A 24,447-nucleotide genomic window follows, 5' to 3' on the forward strand; every position below is an offset into this window, starting at 1 on the left:
TTGTTTTAGTTATTTAGATAATTGGTGATCCTAGGATTATTTTGAGGGAAGCATTTCACTGTTCTGGTGGGGACAGTATAAGCATCTAATTTCTAAGTAAATCACAATATTTTCCCTAAAGCTATAAAGTTTTAAACATTCTCTACTTTTCACTGATCTGACCCTGCATGGATCATTGCATGGGAGTCTGGTGTAACACCTACAGTACATTACTAAACCCATTATGTATGCTGCAGAAGAGAGCCATGATTACTCATAAGGCTGGCTATCATGACCATACTAGTCCATTATTTTTATCATTCCTGCTTGTCTACAGTCTCTGATCTTGTAGGGTTTCAAACTTTACAACTAATTTATGAAGCTAGAAATAAACTACAGATAAAGCTACCAGGCTGTATACCAAAAACTATTCACTGAAAGATAGGGAGAGTTTAACTAGGGAGATTATCTAAATGTCAAAATCTTGCATGCTCAAACAAACGTTAATAAATGGTGTGAATGTATGGAACAAAGTTAGTGTTAACTAAGAGAAATGTCCAACCATGAGACTGTTTAGGAAAAGGCTCAAACTGGTTTTCTTAAAAAGGTATGAGTGGAAGAAGGGTGGTGAACATCATTTGGGTATTTTCAGTCACTGGAAGATGCATATAGGCACCTATGAATATGTATATGTTTATACGCATATAAATGAATGTCTTTGTTCAATTAATGGACTGTTGGAGCAATGGACCAGTAAGTTAAACAGGAATGTGGAATATTGAAGATGTTATGGACAGCAGAAGGGGAATAGGTTTACACATAAACACTAAATTATACATATAAAAGTTATGAATTACATTATTTCTAATATTTGCATGTTAAATTTGTCTATCTATTTATTTTCCTGTCACGCTTATCCCAAGCGGGGTCTGGAGGGGTGCTGGTGCCTCTCTCCAGCTGTCTTCGGGAGAGGCGGGGTCCACCCTGGACAGGTCGCCAGTCTATCGCAGGGAAACACAGAGACAAACAGGACAAACAACCATTCACACACAATCACACCTAAGGAGAATTTAGAGAAGCCGATAAGCCTAACAGTTTCTGGACTGTGGGAGGAAGCTGGAGTACCCAGAGAGAACCTATGAATGCTCAGGGAGAACATGCAAACTCCATGCAGAAAGACCCCGAGCCCAAGTGTTAAATTTGTAATTTTTTTTCTTTTCTTTTTTATAAACTTGTCTGGATTAATTAAATAATTATTCCCCGAGATCCAATGATCAACTGTTGCTCACTGTTCCTTTTGCCCGCACAGAACTAGGGAAGAAAGCCTTTAGCTATGCAGCTCCTTGTGCATGGATTTTTTGTTTTTAAAAGAAACTGGAAATTGACTGAGTTTTTATCTTTAAAATGCTTTAAAGTTGAAGGTGAAATAATTTGAAGCAACCTCAATGATCTGTAATTATTTTACTTGATGTTTTTTTTTTTATGTACCTGTCATTTAATTTAAGTATCTCTGTTTATTATATTTTATTATATTTATATAACTTGCTGCCTCTTGGCCAGGACTCCCTTGAAAAAGAGGTTTTTAATCTTAATGGGATTTTTTTCCTGGTTAACTTAAGGTTCATTCATTCATTCAACTAATACCAGCTTGGACTTAACATACAGTCATATTTACAGTCGGTAAAGGCACATTAGGTGTGTTAGAATGGTTCATTAAAGTCCAAAATTGGATTAAATTTAGAATTTCTACCAAGGCCTGGAAATTAGTATTGACAGATACTCTCCATCTTATCATCTGTAATAAAATTAATGGGCAACATTAGTAGATATACTTTAGATGTCTCTCTTGGCTCAGGGAAATAAAGACAGAAAGACTTTTCAGGTTTTCATTTTTAGGAATTGTTGAAATTGTTTTATGCACAGAAAACCGGCCATTGAAGTCGATTCTGATTCTGAATCTGAATCAGAATCTCTGTCAAGTTAACAATTACACTGTTTTTTGTTGTTGTTTTTTTGGTCCACCAACTCCTACCCTTGAGAGGTCCTGCAACACTAGACCTATTCCAGCACACCTTAATTATCAAATTAAGGGCTGGTTACAAGATCAATCATGTTTTGATGGGAAAATTCAGTCATACAGTTCAGGTCTGTAATAAAACAAATGTATAAAATTTCATAGGATAAAACCCTATTAAGACACCTTATAATCTATGGTTGCTTTATGACAGAATATGCATGTTCTCCAGGACAAATACTTCTGCAGGCTCCATAGGTAGCTTAACCAAAAAAGGAAAATGATTGAAAAGACAGTTAAAAAAGCTTTAAAGATATTTTATTGTTAAAAGAAAAGCCATGAAGCAAGTTTTAGATGAATCAGGTGGTTTATTCTAGGCAAAATTCCTTTGTTCGGTTCAGAGCCCAAAAACATATCGGCCAATATTTCAAGCATTTCTGATAAAAGCCATGAAAAGATAGGAATAATTATAAAGAAGTCTTGCTTGAACCTGCTTTAAATGTCAGCCATAGTCTTAGAGTCATCTAATCTGTCCATCTCTCATGATCCAATATTCCTCATTCTACTCCTGTGGTCTTAAAGAAACTGTCACCTTGTTTGATAGATGGAGGGCAGCAGTCAACAAGAATCCCTTACCATGACAAGGGACAAGTATTGAAACCGCAATGCCCTGGATACAGTCAACATGAAACATATCAAACAGCATTCCTCACAGCATTCCTCTCAATATCAAAAGGTGCTTATTTGAGGATGTCCTTAGTGCATTTACGCCTGTGTTTGCATCCTGACCCACTGGGGCAACCGCAATAACTTTGGACTGCCTCCCACTGCCCCCTCACTGCAATGACCACTCTGGGTTTTTTTTTTGACTGGTTGTGTGCCTTCCCAGTCCGGCTGCTTTTCAGATTCATTTCCAGGTAAACACGGTGTGGCCAACCGCAAACCTGCAGCCAACAGGCGTTGTCACAGCTGTGGCAGATAATGGCAAGTCCAAACTGCAGCCAAGCTCTGGAATGTTTACTGTCACCACAGGCAGGTCGGTTGGCAGTAAACATCTTTTTTTTCCAGCACTTTCTGAGAGGAAGGCTCTCTCATTATTCATTTTATTTTGATGAATTACTCGCTTAACCCCCCATAAACTGTGACGTTTAACTTAAGCTTGTATACTTGGAGGGGAGCAAAAGCGCAAAAGAGGTCAATCTAAGGGGATATTTTTTCAGTTAAAAAAAAAAGTTAACACATTCTTGCAAACTACTCCTCTGTGTTTGAAGGATGCTTGAGGAGATCCGCCTTCCTTTCACAGAGCACAGATCACCTTTTCTCCATCCCCCAGTTTTCCCTGAACCCTAGAAAACCTTTACAGTTTTCCAACCAGGGCTTTGTTGCTGTAGGTGTAGCTCTTTTCACTTCTCTAACTGACTCATTAAACTTTCACCTCTTAGTGGCTTTCATTGAATAATCAGAGAAGTAATGGTACCTGAATGTGTGAAATGTTACACCGGTCATTATGGAGGTTGACTGATTAAGAAAGTGGCAAATCTGGCAAAGCAATCAGGTCTGGAGGCAGACAACATCACACAAGCCTGCATGGTTTAATTGATAAAAAATTAGAAATGCTGTATTTACTCAAACAAAACTTCAATTATAAGCTACCAAAAACACAGCTTTTCCACAGATAAATGAAACTTGGTTTACTTACGTCAGCTCTACCATTTTATCCAAGAATTTAGCACAAGCTTGTGCGCTTTGCTCAAACTGAACAATGACAGTTGATAATAAAGTAAATGGACAGGCCAAGCTGCTTTTGATTTCTAAGGAAGTTTTTTTTTTGTAATAATAATTTTTTTTTTTTTTAAGATTTTCCTTCAAAATGTCCCAAAATTTTAAGAAGTTAGTAGCAATGTGTAACACAATATTTAAAGTAAGACAGAAAGCATATTTTATCTGACTGTATGACAAAATCTAAATTTAGTAAAATCTCTATCTATATATAGATATATCTTTATCTATATATTCCAAAACACAATTTGGGATTAAAGCTTCATGCAAGCTTTGACAACAGTAAGAGGGAGTGTTGTATTCCTTCTTACAGGAAACAGGAACATTTTCGCAATTGCACACATAAACAAAATTGACTGAATGGAATAATTTAACAAACATTGCAGATTATTTTATCATCAGTGTGTAATCAGTCACTATAACTTCACCAGTGAAAGATAATTTCTTCTGAAAATGTTCTAAAAATCTTGTATTTTTCTTGTGAACCCTGTAATCAATTTTTTGGTCTTATTAGATGAATTCAGCATTACATTCATATTCATTAGATATATTTATATCAAATAGTAAGATTGTTATAAAGATAAGAAAATGTTCATGGTAGGTCATAACTTTTATTATCCCAACCATTGTATCAGTTACCTCCATGGAAACTAATATATTATGTTAGTTGATAATCTTGGGCCTTTATATGGGTATTTTTCTCTGTTAAAACTTGAATTAAGGCTCCAGTTCCTATGGAGCAATACACTACAATTTGTTATTTTAGAATATTTATTTTAAATCCATCCATCCATCCATCCATCCATCCATCCATCCATCCATCCATCCATCCATCCATCCATCCATCCATCCATCCATCCATCCATCTCTCTTCTGTTTTTTTGGTTATTGGAACCATTGTCTATCCACAGCTGTCTAGGGGCGAAAGACAGGTTCCACCCTGGACAGGTGGACAGTCCATAGCTTGACAGTATTTTGAAGTCATCTTTTGCTTCTTATTTTAAAATTCTAATGTCTTTTTTCTCCTGATTATTTCATTTTATTTCAAGATGAGGCTGAAATGAAAGACATGCATTGATCAAGGCGTTCAATAAAAGACAAACAATTGCAGCCTAGAAACAGACAAACAATTTTACAAATAAATAATGAATTAATAATCAATGACAACTTAACAACCTTCATATATTAAATAAATTCCGGCATAGAAATAAAAAGCACTGTCCGCTTAAGGTCAATTTATTAGCTGCAAGAGTGGCACCTAAATTTTCCTGCATTACCACAAACAAATGTTTTTTTTTTTCATCTAAATGTTAACATATAGTAAATACAGACCGACTGAGTTTTAATACTCAACACCATCATCACCCTGTTAATGAAGTTGGTATCAGCAGTTAGATTTTATATTTTACAAGCCGCTTGCAGCAGATGTTGCTGTCTATTTCTCCCTTATCTAGATAAATATTATTTAAAAGCGAAATCTTCTTGGTACACTTTTTCGCATTGAATAACTAAACAGACACAATCAAATATGATAGAGTGGTATAAAAAAACACACTTTGATCTCAGGCAAACACAGACCTGAGTCCTTCTGCAGCCCTGGAAATAAGCAGGCCAACATTGCTCTGCTGCATGTGAAAAGTTCAGCAGTTCATTTACAGTTAGGAGGATGACTAATATAAAAGCAAACATGTATCATAGAGAAAGGAAGAAAGAAAGAAAGGAAGAAAGAGAGGGAGAGAGAATGAGGAAAAATGCAAATCAGGATGATGGAGCAACTGTCATGAGCCCTAGGTGAGGTTTTTTGGTTTTTAGCAGAATCCAAAATGTGTCCTTCACCCCATGTGAGAGGACTTTGGCACGTTAATGATTAACCTGTTATTAGCAACGTGTCTCATTCAGGGACAATATGTCATTAAAGGTCATGCAAATGTTTTACAAGATAAGATTTTTAAAATTTTAAATGAAAAATACCCCCTAAATACCAATAGATAAATACAATTTAGATAACCAAATAATATTTATGCGAAAGTAGATAATAGTTTTTTATTTATTTATCACATTTTGTTCTATTTTCAATAGATTCCTGGATTGTGTAACAAACGCAAACAGCTGTGTGCGTTCGTGCATTCACACAAAAATGTGACCTATTTTGGAGAATTTACGTAAGAGAAAGGCTTGATAGAGGAGCAGAAAAATGAAAAACACGCACTGGTGCATGCATTTATTTAGTTCAAATTTTGCAAATCCTTAGCCTATATTTTACTACTTTAGGAAAACATGAAACGTTTGCAAATTCATTAAATTGTTAAACGCTTAAAGTGAATTTTGACATTTTACAACAGATCAAGACAAGAAGATGAGGCGCAGATTTCTTCATCTCCAGCAGCGCGTCGGTGCAATCCCAAATCCTCAAACACAGGGAGCTTTTTTCTCATGATCTCATTTCCAAGTTAAGCAGACTGTGTTGGTCCCTCGTCAACACGACAGGTTTACTCGCTTTTACTAATGGGGGCTCTATGCTGATAGTTATGCTCTTGCGTAAATATGCAGTCAAATAGATGTACAACCACGACACGTGGCTGACACCGTTCCGCAGCCTCACCTGGGTGTTTGTTTCATACAAATACTGTACGGGCTGCAAAAATGAAGGGCCTCTGGATCACTGCAGGCCGACGGAGCCCAAATGACGGAATTTAACAAATTGTGCAAACGTGCATTATTTAAAAGCCCCACTCTAAAAACCATAAAAACAGAAAAAACAACTTAAACCTAAGGCCTAAAATTACTATTTTGTAATGAGCTATATGCAACTGTTTTCTATATAGAAAATTTAACGCTGCATTAATAATTCCCTGGATAATTATACCAAATTATATATCTAAATCATGCATTATTTTATGCTTCGGTTATATGTTAAGAAAAATAAAACAAAATGCTTACAAATTGATTTATTTACGATATAATTTTGTAAGGTCAGTTGGAGTGTGGTGTCCAACAGATGGCGCTCTAAAGCTATGCCATGTAAATTAGAAAATTAATTAGAACATTTTAAAACAGCATTCAGTATTTCACATATATGATAAAGGCCTAATAGGAAAAATATTTTTGGAAGAATTTGACACATATATTGGATTTCAATTAGTAAAAAGTCGTTTCTCTGCAGAAGTGACGCCATTTAACGCGTTATTTGGACCCAAGGAGCAAATTTGCATAAAACTACATAGCAGAACATTTTATTTTAAGAGATTATTCTTTTAAAGAAGCTTTTTCGCATCTTTAAAAAGAATAAAAATACAAATTCTTACCTTTTTATTTTAAATTTTTCCTAAAACTCCCATAGAAAATCTCTGATATATATTTTCTCTTATGTATAAAAAGTAATCTTGCACTTTTGTGGTACTGGTGTAAAATAATCAACGGTTATCATGTTGGTTGTGGCCATAAACGCAGCACAATAAAAATGGCTTATGATCTGAACACATCCGAAGTGGAATAAGCTCAATGGAGGATGTGCGTAATGAGCATCAAACATTCCTTTTTTTTTTATACCCCCTCTCCCTTATAACGCTAAGATAAGGTTAGTTTATAATGAAGCTTTTTATACCAAACTGTTCTTTTCAGTAAGCGCAGGTGTACAATTGGGGGTGGGGGGTGGAAAGGGGTGGGGGGAGTGGAGGGAAGCTTGAGGAGTCTCACGCCTAGGTGCGAGCAGATTATTCAAATAGGGCCCAAGGCGTAGAAGTAGGGATTGGAGGCTTGCCTGGCGCACAGAGCTTATATCACAGTGCTAACAGACAGCGCGGAGCGTCATTTGGACTCCAGCCTCTGACGGGCGCATCACGGCTGGCTCCGCAGGACGCACATGCACCAAGTCCTTGACGGAGGGACGGACCCCGACCAGAACACATTAACTGGTCCCCTGTCACTTCCTATCAGAGAGACTTTTGGCTTTTTCCTCTGCTGGGAGACGCTTCGTAGAAGTCCTCCATGATGCTTGGAGCTGTTAAAATGGAAGGACACGAACATACCGACTGGAGCGCCTACTACGGAGAGCCTGAGGTGGGTACCTTAAATATATATATATTTTCCCGCTCTAAAGCCGATCCCATTTTATACAACTCAATATTAGCCCTGAGATAATATTAACTTTGTGATCAAATATTGACTTGAGGCGCCTCCAAATCCTCCCCCATCTCCACGCAGCGCGCTATCCTAACAAACTTGCCTGACATGCAATGGGGGAGGAAACTTTTCACTCAAATATTAAAACATTATTATTATCATCCTTTTTTTTCTTTAGTCATCTTTGCTCTTAATAAACACTTTGTGATTAAGGGTTAGGGAACTGGTTCGCATATAGTGCGCTTGTGTTGCAGACGCACGGCTGTTTCCAAAGCCTTTACGCATTTTAAAAGCATTGCTTGTTTCGTTTAATTTCTTATATTTATGCGGATAAATAATTGTTAATTTTATGTTGAACAATAATAATTAATTAATATCAACACAGTTAATTAATATTATTAGATATATTTATTTATTGTATTTATTTAAATGAGGTTTTGTGTGTTGGAATTATTGTTGATGCTGTTTTTTCCTGACTGTGCCAAACTCACTGATGCCTCTCTACCCCCCCACCCCCCCAGTGTTACACCTCGGTTGGCAACATGAACACCGGCCTGGGAATGAACTCCATGAATACCTACATGAGCATGTCCGGCATGAGCTCCACAGCCAACATGACGGCCAACACTATGAACATGTCCTACGTCAACACCGGCATGAGCCCCTCCATGACGGGCATGTCGCCGGGGACTGGAGCGATGAACGGCATGGGCGCGGGCATGACAGCCATGAGCGCAGCGCTGAGCCCCAGCATGAGCCCCATGACCGCGCAGCCCGCCTCCATGAACGCCCTCACGTCTTACACCAACATGAACGCCATGAGCCCCATTTACGGACAGTCCAACATCAACAGATCCAGAGACCCGAAAACTTATCGCAGGAGCTACACCCACGCCAAGCCCCCCTATTCCTACATCTCCCTGATCACCATGGCCATCCAGCAGTCTCCCAGTAAGATGCTGACGCTGGCAGAGATCTACCAGTGGATAATGGACCTGTTCCCCTTTTATCGACAGAACCAGCAGCGCTGGCAGAACTCCATCCGCCACTCGCTCTCATTTAATGACTGTTTCCTCAAAGTGCCCAGGTCGCCCGATAAACCCGGGAAAGGTTCGTTTTGGACTCTCCACCCGGACTCCGGAAACATGTTCGAGAACGGCTGCTACCTGAGGAGGCAGAAGCGCTTCAAGTGCGAGAAGAAGATGTCGCTGAAAGACGGCGGGCGAAAAGCGGGCGACGGCGGCTCGTCCAACAGCAGCTCGGAGAGCTGCAACGGGAACGAGTCGCCGCACTCCAACTCCTCCTCCGGCGACCACAAAAGGTCCCTGTCGGACATGAAGGCGGGACAGGCCCTGAGCCCGGAGCACGTCGCCGCAGCGGCGGCCGCGGCGTCGCCGGTGGCGCAGGGACAGCACCTCATGTCTCAGCATCACCTGGCCCACGAAGCCCATTTAAAGCCGGAGCACCACTACTCGTTCAACCATCCGTTCTCCATCAATAACCTCATGTCCTCAGAGCAGCAGCATCACCACAAAATGGACCTGAAAACGTACGAACAGGTGATGCATTACTCCGGATACGGCTCCCCGATGGCCGGGGCGCTTTCTATGGGCTCCATGGCGGGGAAAGCCGGCCTGGATTCCGCGTCTATACCAGACACATCCTACTACCAGGGGGTCTATTCCAGGCCCATCATGAACTCCTCATAGACCCCGAGGACAATCTACACCTTAGATTTGTATATTTGTAAAAAACAAAAACCGAAAAAATATAGACTTGGTGTACAATATGTATTTCGGATATTTTTGACGTTTACCACCGTTTTAGTTGTCAAGTTTGTTAGTAGCCTGATTGCCTATTTTTGAAGGAGAGGATGGGGGAGATGAAAAAAAAAAATGTTGAAAATGTGACGAAATCTGTTCGGCTTCTGGACTGGACCCCAAAGATGAAACAACAAAACAAGTTGCTGTAAGATACCTGACACCCGCTAATCGGGATTCCTAAATGAACTTAAATGCATCACATCCACATCAATCGTTTGTGTAATTCCTATTTATGGCTTGTATATGTGTATTCTTGTAGTGACAAGAACAGAATCTATATTAAAGTGTTATTGGTTTTGTTTTCTGAACATTGTGTATTATTATTATTATTATTATTATTATTATTATTATTATTATTATTATTATTATTATTATTATTATTATTATTATTAGGTCTATTAATATTATTATTATGTTGCCACAGGAGTTCAAAATTGAAAATACAGACCCCTGTTTCTTTAGATGAAAATTGTTCCTTTATAAATCATTCTTCAGAAACATAAGAAAACAACAATAGGAAAAAAATGCTGAAAATAAACATGTTTTATGTATATGTGTATATCTATATATAGATATTTCTAGATATGTAATCATACATTAAGATAATTTTTGGAAAAACTAAACTACAATTAAAGCATTGCAGATTAAGTGTTTTAGGGTAAAAATAGGTTGAAAATGAAGAAATATTTATTCTTATCATGCGCGCTAACCAGTGCTCCACCTGCACGCCCCAGGATTTATTTATTCTTTATATTTTTGGAAAGTAAAATAATTTTTTTTACTACCTAGAAAATAAAAATACCAATTTTTTATTATCATCTCCGTTTTAATTCACTTTAATCTTAAAATTGAAATACATAGCAGAAAAAATAATTACATTATATAGCATAAAACATCCGCCAAATAAGATGCGCTACACACAGCGGGGAAAAAAAGTCCTGTCTATGCATCCATTAAAGGTATTCTAAATTGTGGAATATGTTTGTCACCACAGTGCTCTTCTAATAAGGCCCATAATTTCAGTTGGGGATTAATAGCTTTGCAGGATAAAACCGAGACAATGCTCACAATTTGTCTCCCAGGAAATGCAAACAAAACAAATTAATCCCAAACAGAAATTCAGATACTCATGCATCAATTAGGACTAACCTTTAGACTAATGTAGAATATTCATATTATTATTTTTTTAATGTGTGGAAAAAAAGTTGCAAAAACCATAAAGGTATTAGATCTTATGATGACAGAAAAGAAACTTTTTTTTCAATGCAAGCCCATAATAGTCATGTCACACATTTCCAAAACCAAATGAACTGGTGCGCTATAAGGATACCAAATCAAACAATAAAATTCCCTCGCTTACAGTGTGTCAATCAAACACAATACAGGCCTGTCAATCTCCCTCTCCAACATGTCTTCCCTCCCTGTATCAGCACAGTCACACACACACACCGCAAAGTTTAGATGAGTGAATCAGATTAAGTGTCATTGTCAGATGGAACAACCTCCCGCAGTGCAGGAGAATAGCTGCAGCAGAGGAGGCCTGATTTGGGGAACTGAGCTCCCTCAGTGATGCTCTAACTTCTTTCCTCACAATCTGTGTCTCCATTGTCTACTCCCTGTTTTTAAAGAAGGGTGACCCTCCCTTCTTGTTAGATAAGGCAGACTACAGTAGTTGTTGTTCAGATGAATCCCCCCTCCACCAGCCGCACCACAACCCGTCCCACCTTCACTCACTCAACTCCAAGGCCGGGGACGGTTTCTGCTCCCTTTATAAGCCCAAATGTCACCCTTTGGAACTTCTGAACACGTAGGGGCCAAAAGTGTGCGTTTATTCTCCAGACCCTCTTTGCAGATCACACTTTAAACAGCGTGATCTGCGAATAAACAATGCCGGTAAACAATGGAGTGGAGGCTATGCCCGCATATAGGAAGAGTACACACACACATGCACGCGCGCAAAAACCAAATTGCACAAGTGTAAACTTTGAATAGGACGCTCACGGCTCTGTAAATTTACACAGACATTAAATTTCGTTCTATTCATTTTAGACATATAATGCTAAGCTGATTCTTTTTTATAGCGTACTGATCGATATCTCTGTAAAATAATCATTTTTTTTAACTAGCGTGGCAGTGAAATCTTTGCTTTGTAGCTAAAGTCAACAGTGACAGAGTTTGAGCTCAAATAAATGCTGTGATGTCTGGAGCCCTTTGCAGAAGGCAGAAGGCAAGCTTCTACAATGGGCTTCTGCAGGGCTTGCCAACAAGCAGCGGCTATTTTTCACAGGTAGGAGCTTTTATTCTCCATAACATATTACTTTTTTTTAGCTTTGATTCTCATGCTAGAAAAGTTAAATAAATCTATGACAACTCATGTCAGTGCATGGAAGGGGGAGCCTATATGATAACCCGAATTCATGGAACAAAAAAAAAAAAAGATCAATTGATTTTCACAACTGGGTGGTGCAAAGTTGATCGGATCTGTGAGTTTCTGCTGCAAGCCGACAGAAGAGATGTCACTGTGCTAAAAAAAACAAAAGAAAAAGAAAAGAAACAATAACATCAAAATAACTTTTAATATAAAATAGCTTCTTTTTTTCCTCTACATGTAAATTCGTTAGGATTATTTGCAGATTTCCATTCTTTCCAGTTATGTTTTCCAAATGGTCAAAAGCATTCATTGCTCACCTTTAAAACAACACCGTGTCTTTTTTTTCTTTAAACTAGACAGGATAAATGAGTTGAAGAAGTCTGCACATGTTCGGGAACATGATGTGGACGTGCAGTGGACTATTTTTGCAGTGTCTGATTAATATCATGTTCACATGCTTTCGCACATTTCTGAAAAAGAGAAGCTTTCTGCTCTGGGAGAACTGCCGTCTGTAAAACTGCGCTTCTTTGATCAGATTATACTGTAAAGATTTTTGTTATAATGTCATATTTCAATCAGCAAAAAGAAAGATAAAAAAATGCATATAAATATCTTCCAAAATTATAACTACAGACCCAACTTAATAGCGTGTAATAATAATGTAATAATCAAATCATATCCAAAACAATAACAACAACAATAATAATAATAATAATAATAATAATAATAATAATAATAATAATAATAATAATAATAATAATAATAATAATAATAATAAGTGCTCTTCTATAACCTCTTATATTAAACGCCAGCTTCTCATCGCGGGTTTTAGGATCCTTTGAAGGGTGGGATAGCCCTGATCAAGAGCCCTTTCCGGGGCATTCTGAGTCAAGGAATGGTCTTTTGGATCTATAAATTCAAAGGTAACAATTCCTGCTTTAAAAGGAACAAAACATGCAAAGAGGACGATACATTTTTAATATTGTTTTTCGACATATTCTAACTTTTTTCCAACCCTTTAAAAACCAGGGATGATGCCTCTTGAGCACCATCACAGTCTTGCGCATGGGTTGTTATAGCAACAGAAACAAGATGATGTCCGGGCTTGTTAATTTTTTTTATTTTTATTTTTTATGTGTGGGTGTTTAACCCGACTTCTTTAAAGTTCTTACTCTTAAATTGACATTTTTTCTTATTTAGGCGCATGCAAATCAGACCGCCTGCTCACTCGGATGCAGTAATACTCCGAAAAGCATCTTTCACGACCGTTTAGTTTTGCCTGCCGAAGGGTGCATTTGCATTTGCATCATTTGATAAAGTCTGAATAAGTTGGCGTTTAACGGGGATTATAAACACACAGGCCTATTTCTTATAATCACGGTTAAAGATTTTAAGATAAACTATCTGTGTCGCAACAATGGTCGACAATTACCCTTTTTCTTCATGTCTTTTAATTGCCTCTAATTGCCTCAGTCTTCCAAAGTGAGACATTTTAATGCCTACAGGCGAGCTTGGGCCTCTACGATCTAAAATGACTCACATCATAAGCCGAATATGAGCATCCACCCATGGGCGTCAGCTCTAACGGGGCTCCCTCACAAGCCTATGCAGGGGGGGAAATTACAACTATATAAAGTAGCTACTTTATTATATTTTGCAATAATGCATCTGTGGTTTAGCAATCTACACTGATCTGATAAAAGGTAATTTTAACAGAAAACTGTGTGGCTTATGTTTCCGGTGGTTTTATTAGAATAGGTATGTCAGAGGGTCGCATGATGGCATCAATCCTGCGCAGAATAGGAAGCATTGGCGCACCTATGGGCTGCATGCGCGCTGAAGCCCGCGGACTGGAACACCCAAGTAGATCTGTCTCCACGGAGACGGCGGGACACCGGTCCAACAAGCTGTAATTCTGTCTCAGCCTTTTGCAGGGGAGGGACCGTCCACACTAGCCCGACTTAACTCCTCTTTCACCAGAAATACTCCTAATCCCATATCTTAGCAGGGCAAACTGTCGTCCCTCAGTATATTAAAGGGACCACAAAGTCAGAACTCCAAGCCACCCATGGTTTCACAGCAGGGCGGCCCGAACCGGTCCGACACTCCATCCACCTTACACATTTCTCTTTTTTCTTTTCATTTAGAGGAAAACATATAAAAAATGTCATTATTGTGGAACAAGCATATAATACCAAGAAACAATATGTGTTAAATTTCACATAGTCTATTTGAGATGGAAATGTTAATTAAATACAATTAATTAATTAAACGTTTTTTTATAATTATAAAGTATATATATATATATATATATATATATATATAAAACAAAGTAGCTTTGCTTTTATAAATCTTAAAGCTAGATATCCATGCACTTGTATAACAGATTTTATGAGGTGCAAAAACTAAAATGGAATATTTATTAACCTAAATAATTTTAGCAATTAATATCTATTTGAACTACTTGCAGCAAACTATCCTGCATTTTGGATTTCTTAAAAAAGCTGTTTATACGTACATTTAGATAACCTAACACTCATAAAAAATTTTCAGAAATCATACTCTCTTAAAGAAATACATTAATAAAACAATAAATAAAATCAGATAAGTGAACTTGTTTATTTTGGGTTTTTCATATAAATCTTTTTTTTTGTTTTTTCACAGGTCTCTTGAAATTGGTGTCTTTAGAAAATATTTTCATTTAAGGAAACGTTCAAATTGAGTGATTTCATTAACTCCTAGATTATATTTAGACATTTATATATACAGCAAAAAAAAAATTACCTTTAATAGTTTATCTTCTGTATGATATCCTCTTGTCTACCTTCAGTTATTTAGTGGATTTTTTTTTAATTATTTATTTTCTACTTGCAATTAGGTCATCACTGTTTATAATTATTTTTAGATTAAAGTCTGAAGCCCTCTCCACAAAACTTCTACAATTTTTTAAACACAATCCATATTTAAGCTTTTTTTTTAAAGAATTAAATAAATACCTTTTAACTCATAGCTTCATAGTTTTCTTTTTTTATTACCAGCTGGACATTTTTTGTCTATTTAAGATCCTGCTTTTGATTTGATTTAGTGACAGAAATAAAGGAAATGGATGGCCCGATAGACAGGGTAAGAATGCGGATGCTAACTGTGATATGTCGGCGCTCAGTTCTGACAGGACTCTGTGACATTCCAGTGCAGGACTCCTTCAAGTCCTGTGAGAGAGAGAGAGAAAAAAAAGAAAGATCCATCAACAATGCCCATTGAGTACTGTGAGGCAACAGCTGTTGGGATATGCAGTGACCTAAAGGCAATCCATTCAGGCCTGGAAGGGGTGCCTCTCTCTACCCTACTGCTTTTATACTTCTGGAAGTGGATGGATGGTCAGTGTTTATTCTCATCATGCAAACTGAAAAGCGACAGTCTCAAAGAAGCCAGTGAATATCAATCGTTGTTAACCAGATTTTAACTTTTGAATTGGAGCATTCTATATGGAGATGAAACTGAGACACCGTCAAAGCTTTTGTTTCGAAGGAGCTCTAGGTGAGGCCCAAAAGGGAGGGTGAGCTTCCCAAGGCCTAAAGCATTGTAAAAAAAAAAAAAGGGAAAAAAACTCTAGCCAAGATAAAAGTGTGATCATCCAGGCAGAAAAATACTATATTCGATGGAGATTAATATGAAGCCTGGTATCAGCTGGAAGCATTTGTGTTCACTCGTGCTTCTAACCCCTCTTTGATAATTCCACAGGCATTTCCCTTTGGGCCTCACGCCTGTCTTTGAGATCAAACCTCGCTGGCAGAGTCACCATAAAATGATATGTCAGTCAGGAGCGGTAAAAGGATGCCTGCTAGACTGTGATTGATCTGCCCTGGTTTTCTTTATTCCCCTCGAGACTCGATACATCCAGGTTTCAGAAGCAGTTGATGAATAGCACCACACATATATGCCTTTCTCTGAGCGATTTCCACCTGGAGTGGCACATTTAGCAGCACATGGTCATAACATGCATGCCAAGTTGCTGCAATATTCTCTCACTCCCCCCCCCCCTGAGCTCCTGTTTCAGGAAGTGAAAGCACAGCTTTGCCAACCAATCACATCGAAGGACATCCAACTCATTAAAAGTTAATGAAACCTATAAACGTAGTGCGCCAGCGATTCATTTAAACCCCCAATCCAATCTCCTCTCTCTGCAAAGGCAAACAAGCCTGTGCGCCCCCAGTGCTGTCCTCAGAATAACAAACTATGGAATATTTTGTCCTGCATATGTTCACTCATGCAGACATGTGCACATTGATAGGCTATTTTACAATGGGACTTGTTCAATTTAGAAGTCAGTTAGGGCGGTGTGCTGCTAAGGGAAACTTCGTTAATCTGCTTTGGAGTTGAATTTAATGCATTGGCCTTACACAGCACTGCTTGTAAGAAACTGCGGCAACGGATATGCCATTTCGACATTCATGAGAATCACTGACATTCAAATAATGTGCCTGTTTTAATACCATACATGAGTGAAAACCAGATCTGGGTGAAAAAAGCTGTTTATACATCCTCCCATTCATGCAAGGGTCTTGATCCATGCAGTAAGACAAGGGCAAGGCCCTCTGTTCACACACAGCATCATCTATCCATTTCATTCCGCTTCACCTGATGACAAGAGCTCCTCTTAATATGATAAAAAGCCATCAACAGCAATAAATTTCCACTTTTCTGGTGGCAAAATTTAGAAAAAAACACCCCTAATTGTCTTTCAGAGCTCTATTTCACACAGCTTTGTAGTGCCTCCCTTGGGGGATTCAAATTAAATTCACTCCATGTATGTAGCCACTGTCAGCTCGCTAATGAATTCCCATACCCTGACTCGAATCAAATTAATCCCCAATTTAATTCCATATAAATGGCTGGTTATTTATAAAGGGAAGACGGATGCGAGGATGAAGGATTGAGGAAAGCTGGGAGGTGTCTATAGGGCTGCTGAGCAGATTATAGTGAAGGATGAATCCTGTATGTTTTCCCCGACAGCAGAGTAGTCCCCTGATACACACTATTTAACCCTACCCTGCTTGACGCTGACAGAAACATCTCACCATTTGTCACCCAATATCCTTTCAGATTAAGGAGTCAACCGGCAGATTTATTGGTCAGAGCTGTGGCACTCTTATCTTTAAGTGCCAAATGGAAAGATAAAACACGAAGGCGCACATGTTGCACATCACAGAGTTAAAAAAAAAAAAAACTGTTGGTAGAACACACTGTTATGCAGTTTCATGCACATGTACAGGAATATTATGCATTATCCAGTCAGATGCAAATATTTTGCATGGGGGTAGTTAATTATAATGGAGCACAATCCAATGTGAGTGCACATGGATTTTAATAAATGCCATTTGAATTTATCTCTGTAACTTAAGTCAAAAAGTAAAACCGACGTATATTTTTGCTTTATTACAAGCTGGCAGGATATATTTTTGAATAGTTATGTCAGTCATTTTTTAACATTATGTTTTCGTGCTGATGAGAAGCAAAACTTGTATTTATAACATTAAGATATTAAATAAAAGCAATAAAAAAAAACACAAATTAGAAACATTACAGCCCACCAAAATGATTGGTTGGGGCTCATTTTTCATTGCATTAAAGTAGGGTGGCATGGTAAACACCGTGCCACAGGCTGACGAAGGAAGTCAAGGAAGAGCCGGATGCTTTAAAAGTAGCTTTCAGTTCCTCTGGGTAGTTTGGTCTGGTGCCTCTAATCTTCCTCCTGACAACACCTTATAAATTGTCTTTAAGGCTTACAGCCAGGTGGGCCACAAAGGAACATGATTCAATCGGTAAACGCAGGTATAGCTTTGCTATTGTGGGTAGGAGCAAAGCTGTGCAGGAAAAAGGAAATCAGCATCGCAGTAACAAGATTTTTAGGGAAATTTCCTGGTGGAAAGCTGCACTAGCTTTTGGCTTTAGAGAAGGCAGCAGATCAACACTAGAAAATTAAATGACTCCTTTTAATTCTTTCTGACAATAGAAACTGAGTGAAATAAATAAATAAACTGAAACTGCACACTGGACCTGAAGCATGATGAATTCTGTGTCTGTTCTGCCACTTCTGGTAACCTGGGATTTCTTAATGAAAGGAAAAATGTGTTTTTATCTGAAAAAATCACAGAGAAAAAGTGTAATCACAGAGAAAAAGTGTAAAAAAAAAAAAAAAAAAAAAAAAAAAAATATATATATATATATATATATATATATATATATATATATATATATATATATATATATATATTACTTTAAGTGTAATTAATCTAATAATGTATTAAATGTACTTTCTTTAATTACATTCTAATTTACTGAGTTTGATTTTTTGTGTCACAGGATCAACATGTTGATTTACTGAAGTCAGGACTTGGAGGCTGAGAGGAGGATTGCACAATTATAACACAATACATACCTATGACATAATGCTAAATTGAGTTTTGATGCAAATATTTTGTTGCACTACATTACGAAACACCTTTGGAAAAAAAAAAAAACATGCTGGCTCAAAGTTCAGTAACTGCTATATGATTTGAAAGGCTGTTTACATGCATTTGTATGTTAAAACAAAACATTTGTTTCATATATAAAAACAGTGAAAGAGAGGTTTTGCTTGAATAAGTTGTTTGTTTTATTTTCTGATTAATACAACAGATTGAAAAGTTTTCATTTTAACTGTATCAAAGGGATAATTCTGCCAGTTAAACACAAACATATCCAAGAATTAACTGCTGTGAAATAAATCCAAAGTTAGTCCTTAATCTCTTTCTCCCTTGTGTGCCTTTATAATAAATCTGGCTATATTTGTTGTTCTGCAAGAATGGTAAATTCACCAAAGATTAGAATGAAGATAAATAACATTAAATGCACTGTTTTTACAAATATTGCAGAAAAATTCGAACAACAGTAAACAATTAAACCTGAGGAACAGTTTTGACATCCTGTTACCGTGCACTAATTTGACTTCTAATCTTTGATTCATAGAAGAAGAGTAAACATTTCCCCTTTTTATTGTCCATTTAATTAATAATGTCAATAAAGAGATCATATTTTAGCGGTGCCCCAATCCTCTCTGACTGTGGTCCAGGCCTCTCGTTTGTAGAATTAGTGACCGGATGTGAGGATGTATCATGGATGGAGGTTATGGTTGATTGCTAAACAACATTTCAAATAAGGCCTAAAGCATAGCTTGAAGGATCTTACAGAACCTTTGAAATAGATTTTTAAATCTTTATTTAATTTGTAAAAACCTTTTTTAGGACCTTAAAACTCTTTTAAAGAGGTTTCTGAAAAAACCCAACAATATTATGACACAGAGAACAAATCCAAACAGACAAGCTTCAAGAATTGTGTAGTTTTAAATGAACATTACAATTTTCTCCAGCTAAAAAGATAAAACTTGCACTTAAATCACTGAAAACATGATTTATGGGATTTAAGCAAGATCTCAGGTCATATAAGTCTGTTTTAAAAGGGGTGCTTTAGAAATCTATTTCTAAAAGCTCAATATAACTTTGAAAAATCATCCCAAATCGCCAAAATATATATGTTTAGGGATATATCCTAACAAATGCTGATGGTGTCAACAGGTAGATAAAAACCCATGCTTTTAGTTTTTTGACTGATTCGGCTTGTTTTATTTTTAAAAAGATTTTGCACTAGTAGAATGAATAAATGGATCATCGACTACAGTTTGCTTGAAATGTAACAGCTCCATTATTTACAGTGGCAAGTGAAAAATCCTTTTCCATACTGGTTTCCAGTTCATTTTGGAGTTCAAGTCCTGATGTTAAGGGCCTTGAAATCATAGATTTGTGATTAAAAATCACAATATATTTTGGACCAACTGCAGCCTTACTTCTCTTTGATCTTCTGTCCAGTTTGCTGATGGTCCTACATACTTGTTTATCAAACTAACACTGGGACTGCAACACATGAAAAAAAGGTTTGTGATCCAACATTTCCATAGACAAGTCCTCCAGTTTGATCCTTAACTTGAACATTTTCTGCTCTTCTTCATATCCCATATTTGATATGTATGATAATATGTGTTTCTTTTTAGTAGTTGTACTCTCTGTATTATAATATTCTGATTTATCATATATTGCTATTTGTTTTACTATGACGCACTTTGTGATTTTATCTGTAAAATGGATATATAAAGACATTTTAGAGAAAAGAAATACGTTCTAAAACAGAAAAGTATTTTTTTGGCTTTTTTTTCGGCACCTAAATCTAAAAATAACAGATTATTATCAAAAAGAAAGTGAAAATATTTGTAATGAGAGACAAACTCCATCTGTGAGCTGTGAATAGTGGCAATGGGTGAGAGGTAAAGAGATTATTATTTAGCAGTGTTTTATTGGTCAGTGTCAAAAGCCAACTGCAACTGATTCTGAACTATTTTGGAAGTGATTTCTGAGATATACATTACTGCATCATCAGTGTAAAAATGAACATCCGCAGGGGTGACGTTACTGCCACCATTATTTATCTGCAGGATGAAAAGGACTGATCCTAACACAGACAAATGTCTGATATACTGCGCTTAGTTATAATTTAACCATTAGCATGGGAGGGATATAAGGAGGACAGCCGGTTGTGATGTCCATTAGGCCATTGAGGGAATATTTAGGAGCCTTTAAAGCTTGGTGCACCAAATGTCTCAGCATCTATGGTTTATTGAGGCATCTGTAAGCCGACACACTTTATTGCCAGGCTTGGCTCCTGCGCCTACCATCCTGGAATACAAGAAAACACACCCACACAAAAAGTTTGCTGTTTGCCTTCGCTCTTCCAAATCCTTAACAGCCGCGCTGTAGCCAGTCTCCATTCATGCCATTGTGCTGTCAACAACAACTAAACGCATCATTTGTATTGCAGGAAACCAACTCGGTATGTGTCCAAATGTTTGGCGACTCCGGAAAAAAAAAAAAAAAAAAAGATAGTGGGGGGGTTCTACTGCATAATTTGGTAGAAAACATTTTACCAAACATTTGGTAATAAAATAGAAAAGAAAAAACGCAGGCGTCGGCCCTGAGGCTTAAAGCAATTAATTCAGGATCCTGACATAAACTCTCCAATCCTTTGACAGCTTGGAGCCGAAATAAAAATGCTAGTTCTCCTGGGAACGGCAGGAGATAGCCGGCTCTTTTTTGGACTGTTTGCTCACTGGCCCTGAGAGCAATCTTCCCCAGTCAGAATGAAATGCAAGGACACAAACAATGTACCGGCAAGAGAATAGGAGATGGGGAATGAACAGTTTGGACTATTTGCTCAGCAGAAGGGCAGCCACAATGGCCGGCCCATGGCTTTCCCATGCATCAAGCCTCTTAGTCGTAGGCCTCCCTTTGTTGCCTGGTTTCTTCTTCCCTGGCCAGATAAGAGCCCAGCTGCCCTATACTTTTAATTCCCATTGTACAGCATACTGTATGGTCATTTATCTGTCTACTTTTTGCTTGTTGTGGTGGGTGTTGTCTAATTGAACAGGTTATCGCATGTGTATCTGTTTTGCTTGCATGTGTGCTCGTTTAGTGGTTGAATCGCTTCCACTTTGCCATAAAAGGCAGGGTTTAGGCCATGGGGGGGGGCTGACCTTTCGCTTCTTCTTGGAGATTGAAGCACAAGTCAAGAACAGGGTGTGATCAAAAATGCTGAGTTTTAACTTCAGTCTGTGAAGCCAAAAGTATACTTTTCACACAACTCCAGAGACCTGTGCCTCTTTAACAAAGCTGCTGCTTTCTGTAAAAATCTTTAGGATTAAATAACGAATCTTTTTAATATTTATTTAATTTCTTGGTGAAATAATTGTATAAAACCAAATGTATTAATTATAATATCAGAGGTGAAAATGAGTTGAAAATAGAAACATAAAAAAAAATGTTTTGATGCTAAATAATTTTTTTTTGGGGGGGGGGGCCTTAATAATGTTAAACATCATTGAAATTTTTTTTAGAAAATACAATTTTAAAGCAAAATAAACAAATTTTTTTCAAAAAGCTGTTTTTTCCCGGTTTGTTTGTGTCAAAAACATTTTGTTTAGTGTCATAGAGCTGTAGGAGCCATTATCTATAAAACCCATGCTGAACAGTTTTGGCAGTAATAATCCAATGATCAAATAAGACTAAAGTATTGATTATTATAAAACTAAAAGAAAAAAGAACGGAATGTCAAAAAATAAATCTGATTAAATTTATAAAAAAATCAAAGTTTTTTTTTTCTTTTAAGGGATCTTAGTTTATTAAAATGGGTTTATTTCAGTTTTTGAGCAAATTAACCTGGAGAGTTAAAGTTATATAAAAGAATATATCTTGATGCCATATATTTAAGGGTTATGGTTGTTTTTAATAAGCATTCATATATTGTTATAATGTTATGATCACATAAAAAAAACCCATTAATCATGTTACAAAAAAAGAAATAAAACAAAGCATAAAAATAGTTAAATAAAAATCGAGACCAAAAGCCTGAGTTTAGCATAAAGACTTTCAGTATTTTTAAAGTTTTTAAAATTTGAAATTTACTAACAGTTATATTTTTGCATCTGGATTTAACAGGAAAACCATGTTCTTTCAAAAAGAAAAAAGATTCATTGATAAATCAAACCTGAGTCAGGTGTCTTCTTTGGAGTCTAACAAAGACTTAACAGAAAAAGCTTTGGAGGGCTTATGGGAGGAAAATAAGATGTGTCCATTATAAAAGCTGGTTAGTTAGTAGCTGGTTTGCATTTACATTGAAGGGTTCTCTGCCGAATGTGTATTCCGACTCAATCGGTTTAAAGGCGTCTGCGGGGCAGGAAAGGGAAGTAGCCTGCTTCTGAGGCAGAGGCTGTGGAGAATAAAAAAAGGATTGCAAACAAACAAACTAAAAGACAGAGAAGAGGTGAAATGTATAGGAGGATCGATACGCATAAGACGGAGGAGCATATTCATGCATGTGAGCAGACACTTGCCAAAATACAAACACACAGAGAGGCCCATCCCCCTCTGTAAAGGTTGTGGTGTCAGGACCCCTTGGGTGGTCAGACTGGGGATGATTTCAACACAATATGATGTTGTGAAGCAGCCCATAGGAAAAAAAAGAGATGTTTCTTGCTTGCTTTTACTGTCACATTCGTATCAAGCTCATATATTGTGTAAACTCCTTTTTTTCCATGGGGTTAAGATGTATTTGAAGAGAGTAATGATCTGTGGTCACAAAAAGCCTTTCTTACTCACAGACGTAGCATGAAAACTGCTCTTTTTTTTTTTGCAGATGTAAAAATACGACTCATAATGACTTCACAATGGTTTATTCTAATGGCTAAGCTCTTAATCTATAAGATCAGGTTTCAAAGAGCCAGAAGCTGTGCCAAGGCAGGTCCCAGGAAGGAAAACCCTTTGTTTAGGAGGGGACAGATATTTGAAATGTGGGGCCAGAATTCATTACAATGAAAAAACAAAGAAGAAAAGATAAAGGTATGGCTGCTGCGAAAGCACCCTAAAAAAGCAGCATCATTAGGAAACAGTAAGTGGTTGTTTTCGCATCCGCCTTTGGTGCACCAACAGTGCTTTGCCAGCATGTCAGACCTCAGGTACGGCAAGATAAATAGCTGTCTTATGTGTGCTTGTGAGAGCCAGGCTCCTTGTGGGGTGGTGCTCCCAGCTTCACGCTCCAGCAGCACTGAAATAAAGCTCTGTTCGAGGAATTTCAACACCGCTTAAGGTTGTCCGTTGCCGTGTAATTTATGAGCTGTGAGGACTCTGTTTCTAAAGTTAACCGCGACCTACAATCTTCCAGCATTCATGGGTGGAGAAAAGAGCTGCGTGAGTCATAGGAAACTTACAACACTGCTCCAATTACCTGAAACTGTCTGAGGGGTGCCTGTGGTTCTCCTGCTATTTGGTTCAGTGGCTAAACGTGGAGGTGATGTGACCCAGAGTAATTGGATGTCCAGGCACTTTAACAGGTTAGCTGTTTGTCACCTGTAGGTCTGCGTAGAGGTGGTGGGATGTGGAGAGGAGCACTGGCTCCCAACGACAGGGCTCTCAGTGGGTGGTCAGGTGGAAGGAAACATGGACAAATAGAAGGACAGACAGCTGGATGACAAGCCTCTTGGTTTCAACTACATTTAAAAAAAAAACTACAATTATATTAGAAAGATTGCAAGGTAATATTGAATTTTAGTACCAGTTTCAGAAAAATGTAAGAAATGCACTGCATGATATAAAAACATATATAAAAATTGAATTATCAGTTGCACTGTTTTTTTTTTTATATCTTATATACAGACAATATATATATATATATATATATATATATATATATATATATATATATATATATATATATATATA

General features: G+C 37.4%; 1 protein-coding gene and 1 long non-coding RNA gene across 4 annotated transcripts in view; both read left to right on the plus strand.

The window, feature by feature from the left end:
• Positions 1-7,759: 7,759 nt before the first annotated feature.
• On the plus strand, positions 7,760-10,017 carry foxa2 (forkhead box A2). The gene is made up of 2 exons (XM_015396258.1): positions 7,760-7,831; positions 8,416-10,017. Exons 1-2 carry the CDS (start codon positions 7,760-7,762, stop codon positions 9,601-9,603), a joined length of 1,260 nt encoding a protein of 419 aa, XP_015251744.1. The 3' UTR covers positions 9,604-10,017.
• A 1,844-nt stretch (positions 10,018-11,861) lies between these two features.
• LOC107098595 overlaps positions 11,862-24,447 on the plus strand; it is an 18,694-nt gene continuing 6,108 nt past the window's right edge. The window contains exon 1 of one of the 3 annotated variants that reach the window (XR_001481895.1): positions 11,862-12,004. This is a non-coding gene — a long non-coding RNA (uncharacterized LOC107098595). Of the gene's footprint in view, positions 12,005-23,564; positions 24,060-24,120; positions 24,261-24,447 lie in introns of those variants that run through there. The other 2 variants (XR_001481896.1, XR_001481897.1) reach the window with 2 other exon arrangements.

Source organism: Cyprinodon variegatus, unplaced genomic scaffold (genome assembly GCF_000732505.1).
Source record: "Cyprinodon variegatus isolate N-32 unplaced genomic scaffold, C_variegatus-1.0 Scaffold27, whole genome shotgun sequence".
Lineage (NCBI taxonomy): Eukaryota > Metazoa > Chordata > Actinopteri > Cyprinodontiformes > Cyprinodontidae > Cyprinodon > Cyprinodon variegatus.

What these genes read in the sequence shown, in the direction of transcription:
- foxa2 (XM_015396258.1), top strand. Translation starts at nt 7,760, where the DNA reads ATGATGCTTGGAGCTGTTAAAATGGAAGGACACGAACATACCGACTGG. An exon ending in CCTACTACGGAGAGCCTGAG is followed by an intron (nt 7,832 to 8,415) that starts GTGGGTACCTTA and finishes CCACCCCCCCAG; the next exon opens with TGTTACACCTCGGTTGGCAA.